General features: G+C 42.0%; 1 protein-coding gene across 2 annotated transcripts in view; it reads right to left on the bottom strand.

Moving 5' to 3' along the window:
- Window positions 1-13,357, bottom strand: part of elmo3 (engulfment and cell motility 3) — a 139,755-nt gene that overhangs the window by 104,224 nt on the left and 22,174 nt on the right. For both annotated transcript variants that reach the window (XM_059992528.1, XM_059992526.1), the window contains exon 2: window positions 3,470-3,575. In XM_059992528.1, the coding sequence (XP_059848511.1) occupies window positions 3,470-3,547 (78 nt within the window). In that variant the 5' untranslated portion in view covers window positions 3,548-3,575. The remainder of the gene's footprint in view (window positions 1-3,469; window positions 3,576-13,357) is intronic.

Raw genomic sequence — 13,357 nt, 5'->3', positions numbered from 1 at the left:
ACACAACCAACACATACAAAATGCTAGTGGAACGCAGCAGACCAGGCAGTATCTATAGGAGAAGCACTGTTGACGTTTCCGGCTGAGACCCTTCGTCAGGACAGTAGTCATATTGTTGTGATATTTATTTTGTGATTAGGGCTGTGCTTGTTGATGCAGGAGCTGAATGGTCTACTGGAAGCAATCATTCTTGAACCTGGCATTGAGGGACGTCAGGTTTCTGTACCTCCTGCCTAATGGGACCTGTGAGAAGATGGCATGGCAAGGATGGTGGGGCCTCTTGAGGCAGTGCTTCCTGTAGATACTATTGATGATGGGAAGGGATGTGACCATAGTGCACTGGCAGAACCCACTACTCTCTACAACTTCTTACATTCCTGTGCATTCAAATCATTGTACCAGAACAAAATGCAGCCAGTCAAGATCCTTCCAACAGTACATCTCCCTAACCTCGCAGCAAAACTAAGGATGGTTAAGATAATAATAATTATACCTAATATAATTATAACTAATAACTATAATTATATTATAATTATAACTAATACCCTGGTTAAGATAATGTATAATTGAGTTATTACAGTTAAGCTGATGGCTATTTTATTTTCTGCAGACTTCTTGTAAAATGCAGTGCATTCTATTAATTAAATTTTATAGTCCATTATTTTGTTTCTGTTAAGATAATGAGACATTTGATTAGCTTAGGTATGTTGTTTCAGCCATTCGGGTTTGTCCTGATAACATTCTGTCCAATGGGATGCCATGGAACATTTGAGAGAGCTTGGTGGCATCCAATTTCTAGGAGAACATGGGTTTTTGGGCAGTTTCTTTTGCTGGAATTGGGGGAGAAGTGAGGTGCAGAGAGGAGCACAATGGAAAATGCCCGTGGAACCCCACCCGAAGGAGTGACACTGTTGTAAGAAACTCTTTGTGTAGATGAATGGTTCCATGAAGGAAGTGCCAATACTTCTGAGTTCGCCAGTCAATTCGTAACGGACTTCAAGACAAGTTCGAAATGTGGCTGGTGTTTTTCATGCCAAACATGGGCTCTGCGCCGTGAGTAACTAATGCAAAGCACCCTACTACCCAGCAATGAGCGCCAGTGTACATGTGCACATTATTGACTAATTTAACTGTAATGGGCCCTTCTGTTAACTGTTTGTTAAAGTTGAAATATTTGTAAATATACTTCCATTTTAAGTTTATGCTGGTGTAAGTTCTGTTATTTCTTGGTGAATGATAACTCTTGAAAGGGGCAGTATTTATACGAAGGTATATCAGCATTGTCACTTTCCTAGAGGTTAAGGAGGTTTATCTTGTCATCAAACACTCTAACATCTACAGATGTACTGTTGAAACCTTGACAGGTGAGCTTAAGAAAAAATTAGAAGTGTTGTCTTTGATCCTTCAGTTAAATTTGAAGAAACTTGGAGACCATTTATTCAACATTTTCATATGAGTTAAACTGACTTTTCCTAAACCCTGCTTCTATTATCCTTAATTATTTGGATGGAGGTGCAGAGTTATCGACACTACTGTGTATATTTGACATAATGCAATGGCCTGTGTTGGTTAGGTTATTTTTCTTTTCTTTTTTGGGGATTTTTTTCCTTATTTACTCCTTTTTTCGTAATTACTATGAGTTTGGGAGGCTATTATATATGGATTATCATCTATTTGAATGTATACTTAACCTATTAATTATGTATTCTCAAACTCTCTGTATTCATGTTTCATTTATATTTGTTTAAAATTAATAAAAAGATTTAAAAAGAAAGAAAAGAAACCTTGAGAAGTTGCAACATGGTCTGGTAAGGCAATTCAAATGTACAGGAATGCAAGTAGCTACAGAAAGCATATGGTGGATATGTCCCACCCCTCCATTGGTAGCATCTACAGGAGGCATTGACTGAGGAAGGCAACACCCATCATCAAAGATCCCCAGAATCCAGGCCATGCCATCTTCTCACAGGTCCCATTGGGCAGGAGGTACAGAGGCCTAAAGTCCCACATCACTAGGTACAAGAACAGCTTCTTCCCTTCAACCATCTGGTTCTTGAACCAGCTGGAAAAACCCCAAAAGGTACATTAATATAGCAGCACTGTGACCACTTTGATCGACAACAGACTTTGCTTTTTGTTCTACTTGTGTCCTTTCTTGACAAAGTTGTGTATAATCTATGTTTAAAGTTATACTTTTCTTGTGAATGCTGATTATCTGATGCTATGGGTCTGTGATGCTGCTACACAAGATTTTCATTGCACCTGTGCACACACGTACTTGCACAGATGACAATAACCTCGACTTTGGCTATGAACTTGCTTGCTTACTTTCAAATTTCCTTTGGTTGAAGTTTCAGGAAACGTTTTGCAAAATTGTATTATGTTACAATGTTTGCAAAGCTGGAAAGGTGGTCAGATCCAAGACTCTAGGTATCTCTGAGCTCATGAGCATCTTCAGGGTAGGCCCACCCGAGACATCAGAACTACAAACACCCCGAGAAGGATTTTGGTCAATCCAAAAAGAACTCCCAGACAACCAGAAATTTAAAAAAACTCAATACTTTTCACTTGTATTTAAATTTGAACCCAGATGCTTTAGATTATTTAAAGCTTCCTGATTGAAAGAGGTTTGAAGATAGTGAATTCTGGGATGGCTGTGTACTAACTCAGTGTCTAACTGGTAATCCATGGGTCTTATTGATTGCAGTCTTGAAAAGTACAATATCTGGCTTTGTGTAGATTGTTAAGAAGCTTTAAGCACCAGGCGACATAATTAAAGACTGAGTGACTTCATCCTTACACTCAGATTCAGTTGTACGGCTCAGAAGACAGTGGACAATAGTATCCATTTAGACCAGTCTCCTGCCCCTCACAATAGCCTCGTTTGTGAACCATAAGACATGGGAGCAGAATTAGGTCATTTGGTCCATTTACTCTGTATCGCCATTCCATCAAGGCTGATATATTATCCCTCTCGACCTAATTCTCCCCGTAATCTTTGATGCCCTTACTAATCAGGAACCTATCAGCATCTGCTTTATATATACCCAGCCTGACACTATAGCTCAGCCTGAAGTCCTGCACCACCAAGTTCAAAGGCGGCTAGTTCCTTTCGGCCAGTTAGCTCTTGAACCAACTTGCCCAACCTAGTATTACAACATTATGACTACTTTGCACTGCAATAGATTTTATTTTTTGGTTCTGCTTGTGTTCTTTCTTGTAAAAATTATGGAAAATTTATGTTTTCCTTGTGAATGTTGTGCATCCAGCGCTATTCACTAGGATGCTGCTGCAAGTTAGTTTTACATTCTACCTGTCCATATATGTACTTGTGCAGATGACAATAAACCTGACTTTGACTACAGGTTGCCCAGCTACTCGAGCTGTCCTCCTCCTCCTGCCATAGGAAGCTGAGGAGAAATGTGGAAATTTTCCACCATGGGTGAAACACTCCAACTGAGTATCTTACCTGGTCAAGGTCTATGAGCTGAGGGTAAGCCCCGGGCATCTGCACAGCAATCTTCACAATATCTTTGGGAGGGGGCATCTTGGCTTTGGTCTGTAGAATCACCTTACTGAAGAAGAACATAAACAAAATAGGAGCAAGGAGACAATAATTCACAACAAAGGACATTCCCTCCTTCCTCCAACAGCTACGCATTTGGACAACTGTGGAGAAAACCATGGATGCCAGAGTCCAAAGTGGTTCCCAAGGAAATATGATGGAAACAATGACAACCTGAGAAAACTAAGAAAAATTGGACACCTATGTTTATCTCTTCAATCTTTCCTTTGGTCCACTAAAATCCAAATGGGAGAGATATTAAATGGGTTTTTTGCATCTGCATTTACTAAGGAAACTGGAATGGAGTCTATAGAAACAAGGCAAACAAGTAGGGAGGTCATGGAACTTATACAGATTAAAGAGGAGGAGGTGCTTGCTGTCTTGAGGCAAATCAGAGTAGATGAATCCCCAGGACCTTACAGGGTATTCCCTCGGACCTTGAAGGAGACTAGTGTTGAAGTTGCAGGGGCCCTGGCAGAAATATTTAAAATGTCGATATCCACGGGTCAGGTGCCGGAGGATTGGAGGATAGCTCATGTAGTTCCATTGTTTAAAAAAGGCTCAAAAAGTAAGCTGGGAAATTATAGGCCGGTAAGTTTGACATCGGTTTTAGGTAAGTTATTGGAAGGAATACTAAGAGATAGGATCTACAAGTATTTGGATAAACAGGGACTTATTAGAAAAAGTCAGCATGGCTTTGTGCATGGTAGGTCATGTTTAACCAATCTATTAGAGTTTTTCAAGGAAGTTACCAGGAAAGTGGATGAAGGGAAGGCAGTGGATGTTGTATACATGGACTTCAGTAAGGCCTTTGACAAGGTCTCACATGGGAGGTTAGTTAGGAAGATTCAGTCGCTAGGTATACATGGAGAGGTAGTAAACTGTATTAGACATTGGCTCAATGGAAGAAGCCAGAGAGTGGTAGTGGAGGATTGCTGCTCTGAGTGGAGGCCTGTGACCACAGGGATCAGTGCTGGGTCCATTGTTATTTGTCATCTATATCAAGGATCTGGATGATAATGTGGCAAATTGGATTAGCAAATTTGCCAATGATACAAAGACTGGAGGTGTAGTGGACAGTGAGGAAGGTTTTCAAAGCTTGCAGAGGGATTTGGACCAGTTGGAGAAATGGGCTGAAAATGGCAGATGGAGTTTAATGCAGACAAGTGTGAGGTACTGCACTTCAGAAGGTCAAACCAAGGTAGAACATACAAGGTAAGTTGTAGGACACTGAGCAGTGCAGTAGAACAGAGGGATCTGGGAGTACAGATACGTAATTCCCTAAAAGTGGCTTCACAAGTAGATAGGGTTGAAAAGAAAGCTTTTGGTACATTGGCCTTTATAAATCAAAGTATTGAGTATAAGAGTTGGAATGTAATGGTGAGGTTGTATAAGACATTGGTGAGACCGAATTTAGAGTATTGTGTGCAGTTTTGGTCACCTAATTACAGGAAGGATATTAATAAGGTTGAAAGAGTGCAGAGAAGGTTTACAAGGATGTTGCCGGGACTTGAGAAACTGAGTTACAGAGAAAGGTTGAATAGGTTAGGACTTTATTCCCTGGAGCGTAGGAGAATGAGGGGAGATTATGATGGGTATAGATAGAGTGAATCCAAGCAGGCTTTTTCCACTGGGGCCAGGGGAGAAAAAAAAACAGAGGTCATGGGTTAAGGGTGAAGGGGGAAAAGTTTAAAGGGAACAGGGGGGTGCTTCTTCATGCAGAGAGTGGTGGGAGTGTGGAAAGAGTGGTGAATGTGGGCTCACTTTTGACATTTAAGAAAAACTTGGACAGGTATATGGATGAGAGAGGTTTGGAGGGATATGGCCCAGGTGCAGGTCAGTGGGACTAGGCAGAAAAAATGGTTCGGCACAGCCAAGAAGGGCTAAAAGGCCTGTATCTGTGCTGTAATGTTCTATGGTTCTATGGAATTTTTCACTTTCTTCATTACTACAGGGTCACACACAGTAGCTGCCTTCAGTGCTGGTCACTCACATTCGATCCTGACCTCAGGTGCTGTCTATATAGAGTCTGTACGTTCTCTCTGTGACTGGGTGGGTTTCAACCGTGCACTCTGGTTTCCTCCCACATCAGCACTGAGAACTGCAAATTGCCCCTTAATTCATACAAGTGGCTCAAAAATTAAACGGGAGTTGATGGCATAAACAGAGAATGCAATCAGCTGCTGATCTCCACTCTCATTGTTGCAGGAGTGACCTTAATCTCTCTCTCTCTCTCTCTCTCTCTCTCTCCCCCTCGCAGGAAAGAGAGAGCCTGACTGAGATACCAAAGAGCTAATGGACTATAGTTTGATGAGCTCTGGTTCAACAGACTCTGGTGCTTCGATGCTTAGACTCTTCAATGCTTTCTGCTGCTGCTTCTGGGAAGGGAGTGGGGGACTTTACAGCTTCGATGTTTCTATCATTCTATGGGGCTTGTTTATTTCATGGATGTCTGTGAAAAGCACACATTGCAGGTTATGTACTGGATACATATGCTGATAATAAATGTACTTTGAAACTTTAAAAGGTGAGTGCAGGGGAGATTGATAAGGATGTTGCTTGGACTTGTGGGAATTAATTATGGAGACAGATTGAGTAGGTTGGGAGGGTAGTCAGTAAATGGAAATGGTCTCAGAGAAAGTGGCTGAGGCAGATACAATCACAACACTTGGATAGGAAATGCTTGGAGTGATCTGGACCAAATGCAGGCAAGTTTAGACAGGTATAGTGGTCACAATGGACCAGTTGGGATGGGAATGGTGGTCATCACGGACTAGTTGGGATGGGAACAGTGCTTGGAATAGACCATTTGGGATGGGAACAGTGGTCAGCCCAAATCAGTTGGGATGGAAACAGTGGTCAGCATGCCCTCAGTGGCCTGAATGGCCTCTTTCAATGTTGTGCACCTCAATGACTTTGAATTGTTCCCTCAGTGCTATATGGGATATTATATATTAAAGTGTTGGGAGTGAGTCGATGCTATAACCAATTCTGCTCACTGCCCAGTCACCTTCATCACTCAGACCAGTTCTGGTGTTTTGGAAGTAAGAACTGGAAGGTGAGGAAATATATGATATTCTCTGTGGAAAAGGGGAGAGTCAACCAAACCCCCTTTGAATGACCCAGGAAGACAATCCACTGTGGCTAAAATGACAGGGAAAATGAGATGCACCACTGAGACTGAGCAGTAAGAAGACATGAGAGGGGCAAAGGCTCTCTATTGAAGAGGCCTGGGCAGTGGAGAGTGGTGCTGTGGAGACAGGTTTGTAAATGAGATTTGGTCCCTTGAGAGAAAGGATGCATGGTGAAAGGATATGGTGAAATGGGAAATTATGTTTGGTCAGTAGTGAAGTCAGTTGAGAGTGAATAGCCCTCAGTCAGAGTCACCACAGAAGAAGTCCACTCGCGCCTCTATTCCCATTAGTCCTACTTCATTGTCTTCCCAAGCATCAACTTTATTTGCCATATACATTTAAATAGGTTCAATTTAATGTCAGAGAAATGTATAGAATATACATCCTGAAGTTCTTTTTTCTTCGCAAACATCCACAAAAACAGAGTGCCCCAAAGAATGAATGACAGGTAAATGTTAGAACCCCCAAAGCCCTACCCTCAGCTCCCCCCATAAGCAACAGCAAAGAAACAGCAAAGAAATGACCCCCCACCGCCAACAAAAACACACAGGCACCCTGACCGAGCGCTCAAGTGTGCAGCAAAGCATCAATAAGGACACAGACTCTCAGTACTCCGAAGACTACTCTTCGACACACCACAGCCTCTCCTTGTTTCTCTAATAAGGGAAAAAGAGGTGTCCTTGACTTAGGAATATACTGCTGTCTGTTAGTCAGGACATGACATGTAACTAAACAACAAGTATGGGGTTGAGGTATAGATATGGAATAAATATGCATAAATACTCAATATTTTATTCTTTATACAATGTAAGGAACATTGTAAAAAGTGGCTTAAAGTGTTTACAGTGCAGTGATGGGGGTTATAGATAGAGGAGGGTAGATAAATTTACACACCTCAACATTTTCACAGACTCTACAATTCATGTTTCCACAATTATCTATTTACTTTTATTTATTATTTGGACCATTTGTCTTCTTTTGCACAGTGGTTGTTTGTCAGTCCTTGTCATTTATAGTTTTTCAGAAATTCTATTGTATTGCTTCATTTTCCTGTAACTGCTTGTAAGAAAATGAATTTCAGGGTAGCTGTGGTGAACTACATATACCTGTTTGGACAACCACCCCCCCCCCCCCCCCAACACTGACTGCTCCTGTGGCTCCTCCCACTGACCGTGGCTCCTCCCACAGACCCCGGTATAAAGGCGATTGGGGCCTGAGCCCTGCCTCTCTGTCTCCAGGATGTAGCATGGTGGTCAATTGCTGCTTGTTCTTTCTTCCAGTCAATAAAAGCCAGTATCTCGCCTCACGTCTCAGAGAGTTATTGATGGTGCATCAGTAGCATATGGTGACATATACTTTGATAATTAAAAAAAAGCTACATTGGTTGATCAGACTAGCCGCCTGGGGGGAAGAAAGTTTTGACATGGTATGAACTTTGGTTTACCAATGGCCATGAAAATATGTTTCCTGCAAACAGTTTTCCAGTCCCCAGTTCAAAACCTGCTTTGATCCTACTTCCATATCTCTTGCAGTGTGGAAAAACTTGTTCCTTTGTCTCATCCTCAGAAGCCTGGAAAATCAATGACCTGACCCTCCTGTTTTCTTCTAAGTTCATCAGAACCTTCCTGACTTTAAGCAACTCTCCCATTAACTTCCTCGATAATAACGACAACCTCAGATTTTCATTTGCTCTACAGAAATCCTTCATTCAGTAATATTGCCAGTACCCACTCCAAAGCCTTGATGCCCTCACTAAAACTGGCAAAAACTTTATAGTCTTTTACAAAGAATTAGTACAACTTCTTTTCTTCTGCACCAATCCCTGCATCAGTAGCACCAACGAAAGTAACTTGCTTTTTGGCAGCCTTCCAAACCTCCTGCAGGTCACTGGACCTTGGCTCCATGTCTCAGTGAACAGCTTACTCAGTGTTGTGACTGCATCTGGAACTGTTTCAGCATGAGTGCCAGGGACTCATGGTTGACTAATTCAACCACTAGACACCGTTCCCTTTGCTATTTTGAAAGACCTTGTTCCAATATCCCAAAATGCATTTTATGATAAAGTTTGTTGAAAAATGCAGCTCATTGTCACATCATGTGTTGACCTCACTAGTCGGGGATTGAGTTCAAGAGGTAATATTGCAGCTTCATAAGCCCTGTTTAGACTACACTTGGAATATTCTGTTCAATTCGGGTCACCTCATTATAGGAAGGATGTGGAAGATTTTGAGAGGGTGCAGAGGAGATTTACCAGGATGCTGCCTGAATTCGAGAGCATGTCTTATGGGTTGAGCAAGCTAGGGCTTCTCTCTTTAGAGGAAGGAGGATGAGAGGTGAATTGATAGTATACAAGTTGATAAGAGGCATAGATCGAGTGCACAGCCAGAGACAAGTTTGTGTGTGTGTATTTTAAATACATATATATGTGTGTGTGTGTGTGTGTGTGTGTGTGTGTGTGTGTGTGTGTGTGTGTGTGTGTGTGTGTGTGTGTGTGTGTGTGTGTGTGTGTGTGTGTATAAATAAAAAACACACACACACACACAGTGTTGGGTGCATGGAACATGTTGGAGTGCTGGTAGAGGTAGATACATTAAGGGCATTTAAGAAGCTCTTAGATTGGCATATGGATGAAAAACAAAATGAAGAATTATGTCAGAGGGAAGGGTTAGATTGATCTTAGATTAGGTTAAAAGGATGGCACAACATCATGGGCTGAAGTGACTGTTCTATGCCGTAATATTCTATCTCCTATAAACTGGCTACCTGTAGCGGTGTGCTACACGCAGCGCTAAAATTACGACACGGAGTCGGTAACTGCAGTCGAAGGAAAAAACTTTATTCGAAAACTTCAGCCTCACTTTTAAGCCTCCCTCAACCGGCCCCCCATGGCGCAGAGGCTCCAAAGCTCTGTGCTCGCAAACCCCCGTAGGCTACCTAATTGTGAGTCGGTTTGGATGCGCCAGGAAATGGGTCGCCACATACCTTTAAGTGTTTGAGGTTTCCGATAATTGCAATGCAACTCATTATCAAAAACCTCAAAGTCTTGACTCTGCAGCATCTTATTCACACCTCTGTTGTGTACCGAAAGCTGTCACATCATTTCATACTCAGACACTGAGGCCAATTTGCAGATGATACCAGGAAAGCATGATAGTGTCATACAAGCAGTGAGTCTGCAGAAGGACTTGGACGGGATGGGAGAGTGTGCAAATAAGTGGCAAGTGGAATACAGCACAGAGATTTGAGGGACTATGCACCGTGGTAGAAAGAATAAAGGTTATTTTCTAACTGGGGAAAGAATTCATAAATTGTAGGTGCAAAGGGACTTGAGATCCTAGTTCAGGATTCCCTTTAATTTAACTTGCAGATCAAGTTAGTGGTAAGGAAGGAAAATATGATGTTGGCATTCATTTTGAGAGGACTAGAACATAAAAGTAAGGATATATCGTACTGCTGAGGCTTGAAGGGATCTCGGCCCAAGACATCGACTGTTTATCCATTTCCATAGATGCTGAGCTCCCTGTGGGTACCACTGAGGCTTTATTGGCCAATAGTGTGAGCAATTTTGGAACCGGTATCTAAAGAAAGATGTGTTGGCTCCGGAGAGGGTCCAGATAAGGCTTACAAGGATGATCCTGGAAGTGAAAGATTTAACATGACAAAGTGTTCGATGTCTCTGATTCTGTACTCAATGGAGTTCAGAAGAATGAGGAGGGATCTTACTGAGAAAGAGTGCATTCAGAGAGGACATAAGGGAGTTTATATGGATAGAACTCAAAAATAGGAAGGGTGCAATCATTTGATGGGATTGTACTACAGTCCACCCAATAACTACCAGGTACTGAGGAATAGGTATGCAGGCAGATTAAGGAAAGGAGCAAAAACAAAACAGTTGTTGTCATGGGGAACTTCAACTTTCCTAATATAAACAGGGACTTTCTTAGTGCTAGAGGTTTATATAGGGCAGAACTTGTTAGCTGCATCCAGGAGGGTTTCTTAAATCAACAAGAGGAGGGGCTATACTGAACCTGGTGTTAAATAATGAGCCAGGCCAGGTGACTGACCTTTCAGTGGGTGAACTGTGACCACAGCTCCTTAAGTTTTATGATAGTTATAGATAAGCTTAAGCATGACCTTGTGATGATGTATTAAATGGGAGCAGAGCAGTAGGCAGAAATGAGGAAGAATTAATTGGGAGCAACTACACAGACTACAGGACGGGTATGTTCTGGTCAGAAGGAAGGAAAAGATGGCAAGGTAAGAGAACCTTGGATATCCAGAAAGGTGATGAATTTATTGAAGAAGAAAAAGGAAAAATATGTAAAGCTTTGGAAGCTAGAATCGAACAGACACCTGAGGATTAAAAAGAACTCAGAAAAGAACTCAAGAAGGAAGTTAGGAAAATCCAGAGGGTCCATTAAAAGTCCTTGGCAAGTAGTATTAAAGAGAATCCCAAGGCTTTCTGTACATACACGAACAAGATAACTAGAGGGTGGGACCACTTAAGGATAAAGGGAGGAACATTTGCTTGAATGCAGAGGATGTGGGTGAGGTATTTGATGAGTAACTCACGTCAATGTTTACCAAGGAGGAGCATATAGAGGATTGGGAGATCAGTGCTGAGCATATGAATAGGCCAGGGCATTTCAAAGTAAAGGAGGAGGTAGTGTTGGGACTCTTTAAGAGCACTAAGGTGGACGTCCCCCAGGGCCTGATGGGATATACCCCAGATTATTGAGAGAAGTATAAAAGAGATGGCTGGAGCCTTGATCAATATCTTTGGGTCCTCTGCAGCCACAGGTGAGGTCCCCAAGGACTGGCTATTAACTAATGTTCTATTATTCAAGAAGAGAACCAGGGATAATCTGGAAACTAAAGACCAGTGACTCATGTCAGTGGTAGGGAAGTTAATGGAGATAATTCACAGACATAGAATTTATGAGCATTTGGAAAACCATGGCCTAATTAGAGAGAGCCCGCATGGCTTTGTGCAGGGCAAGTCATGTCTTACCAACTTGATTGAGTTTTTTGGCAAGGTGATTGAAGGTAAATTGTCTACATAGATTTTAGTAACGTGTTTGACAAGGTTCCTTGTGAGAGACTCATCCAGAAGATTAAGATGTACAGGATGCATAGTGAATGGGCCATTTCAATTTAGAAATGGCTTGCCCAAGAAGGTAGTGGTTGAAGGAAATTATTCTAACCAGAGGTCTGGCATTAATGATGTTCTACAGGAATCTATACTGGGACTTCTGCTGTTTGTGCATATAAATAACCTGGAGAAAAATGTAGATGGGTGGGTTAATATTTTTGCTGATGATACGAAGATTGGTGGTGCTGTGGAAAGTGCAGAAGAATGGCAAAGAATACAGTGGAATATAAATCAGTTGTAACTATGGTTAGAGAAATGGCAGACAGAGCTTAACTGAGACAACTGTGAAGTGCTGCACCTTGGGTAGGTCAGATGCAAAGTGACAGTACACTATTAAAGGCAAGATCCTTAACAGTGTTGATGAGTAGAGGGATCTTGGGATCCAAGTTCACAGTTCCCTGAAAGTGGCCACACAGGTTGATGGGGTAGTTAAGACGTATGACATGCTTGCCTATTTAGTCAAGGCATTGAGTTCAAAAGTCATGAAATTATGTTGCACCTTTATAAAACTCTAAGTAGGTTGCACCTGAAGTATTACATTCAGTTCAGGTCAGCCTGTTATAGGATGGATGTTCAGACCTTGGAGAGGGCACAGAAGAGATTTACCAGGATGTTACCTGGATTATAGGGCATGTGTTGTAATGAGAGGTTGGACAAATTTGAATTGTCTTCTCTGGAGTGTTGGAGGCTGAGGGGAGATCTGGTAGAGGTTTATAAGGTTATGAGAGGCATAGATAGAGTAGACAGACAATATGTTTCCCCCCCCCCCCAAGGGTTAAAATGTCTAATACTAGAGGGCATGCATTTAAGGTGAGAGGGGATAATTTCGAAGAAGATATGAGGGGCATTTGTTTACACGGAGTGGTGGGTGCCTGGAATGCACTGTCTGGGATGGTGGCAGAGGCAGATACATTGGGAACTTTTAAGGGATGTTTAGATCAGCACATATATGTGAAAGGAAAATGGAATGGATATGGACATTGTGAAGGCAGACGAGATTAGTTTGGTTGGCCATTTGATTACTAATTTAATTGGTTCAGCACAACATTTTGGTCCGAAGGGCCTGTTCCTGTGCTGTACTGTTCTATGTTCTATAGAAACCTACAGAATACTGAACGGCCTAGATAGAGTGGATGTGGAGATGTGTCCATTAGTAGGGGAGTCTAGGATCCAAGGGCACAGGCTCAGAATATAGGGAAGTCCCTTTAGAACTGAGATGAGCAGAAATTTCTTCAGCCAGAGAGTGGTGAATTGGAAATTCATTGTCATGGAAGGTTGTGGAGGCAGGGCCACTGGGTGTATTTAAAGAAGCCGTTGATAAGTCCTACATTGGTAAAGGGGTTGAGGGTTACGGGAAGAAGGCAAGAGAATGGGATCAAGAGAAACAAAATCAGCCATGATTGAATGGCGGAACAGAATCGATGGGCCGAATGGCTTAATTCTGCTCTTATAACTTTGGTGCATTAGCCTTCATAAATCGTGGGATTGAGTTTAAGAGTCAAGAGG

The sequence above is a fragment of the Hypanus sabinus genome, chromosome 17 (genome assembly GCF_030144855.1).
Source record: "Hypanus sabinus isolate sHypSab1 chromosome 17, sHypSab1.hap1, whole genome shotgun sequence".
NCBI lineage: Eukaryota > Metazoa > Chordata > Chondrichthyes > Myliobatiformes > Dasyatidae > Hypanus > Hypanus sabinus.
The sequence above is the reverse complement of the archived record's forward strand: the minus strand, read 5'-3'. Positions and strand labels throughout refer to the sequence as shown.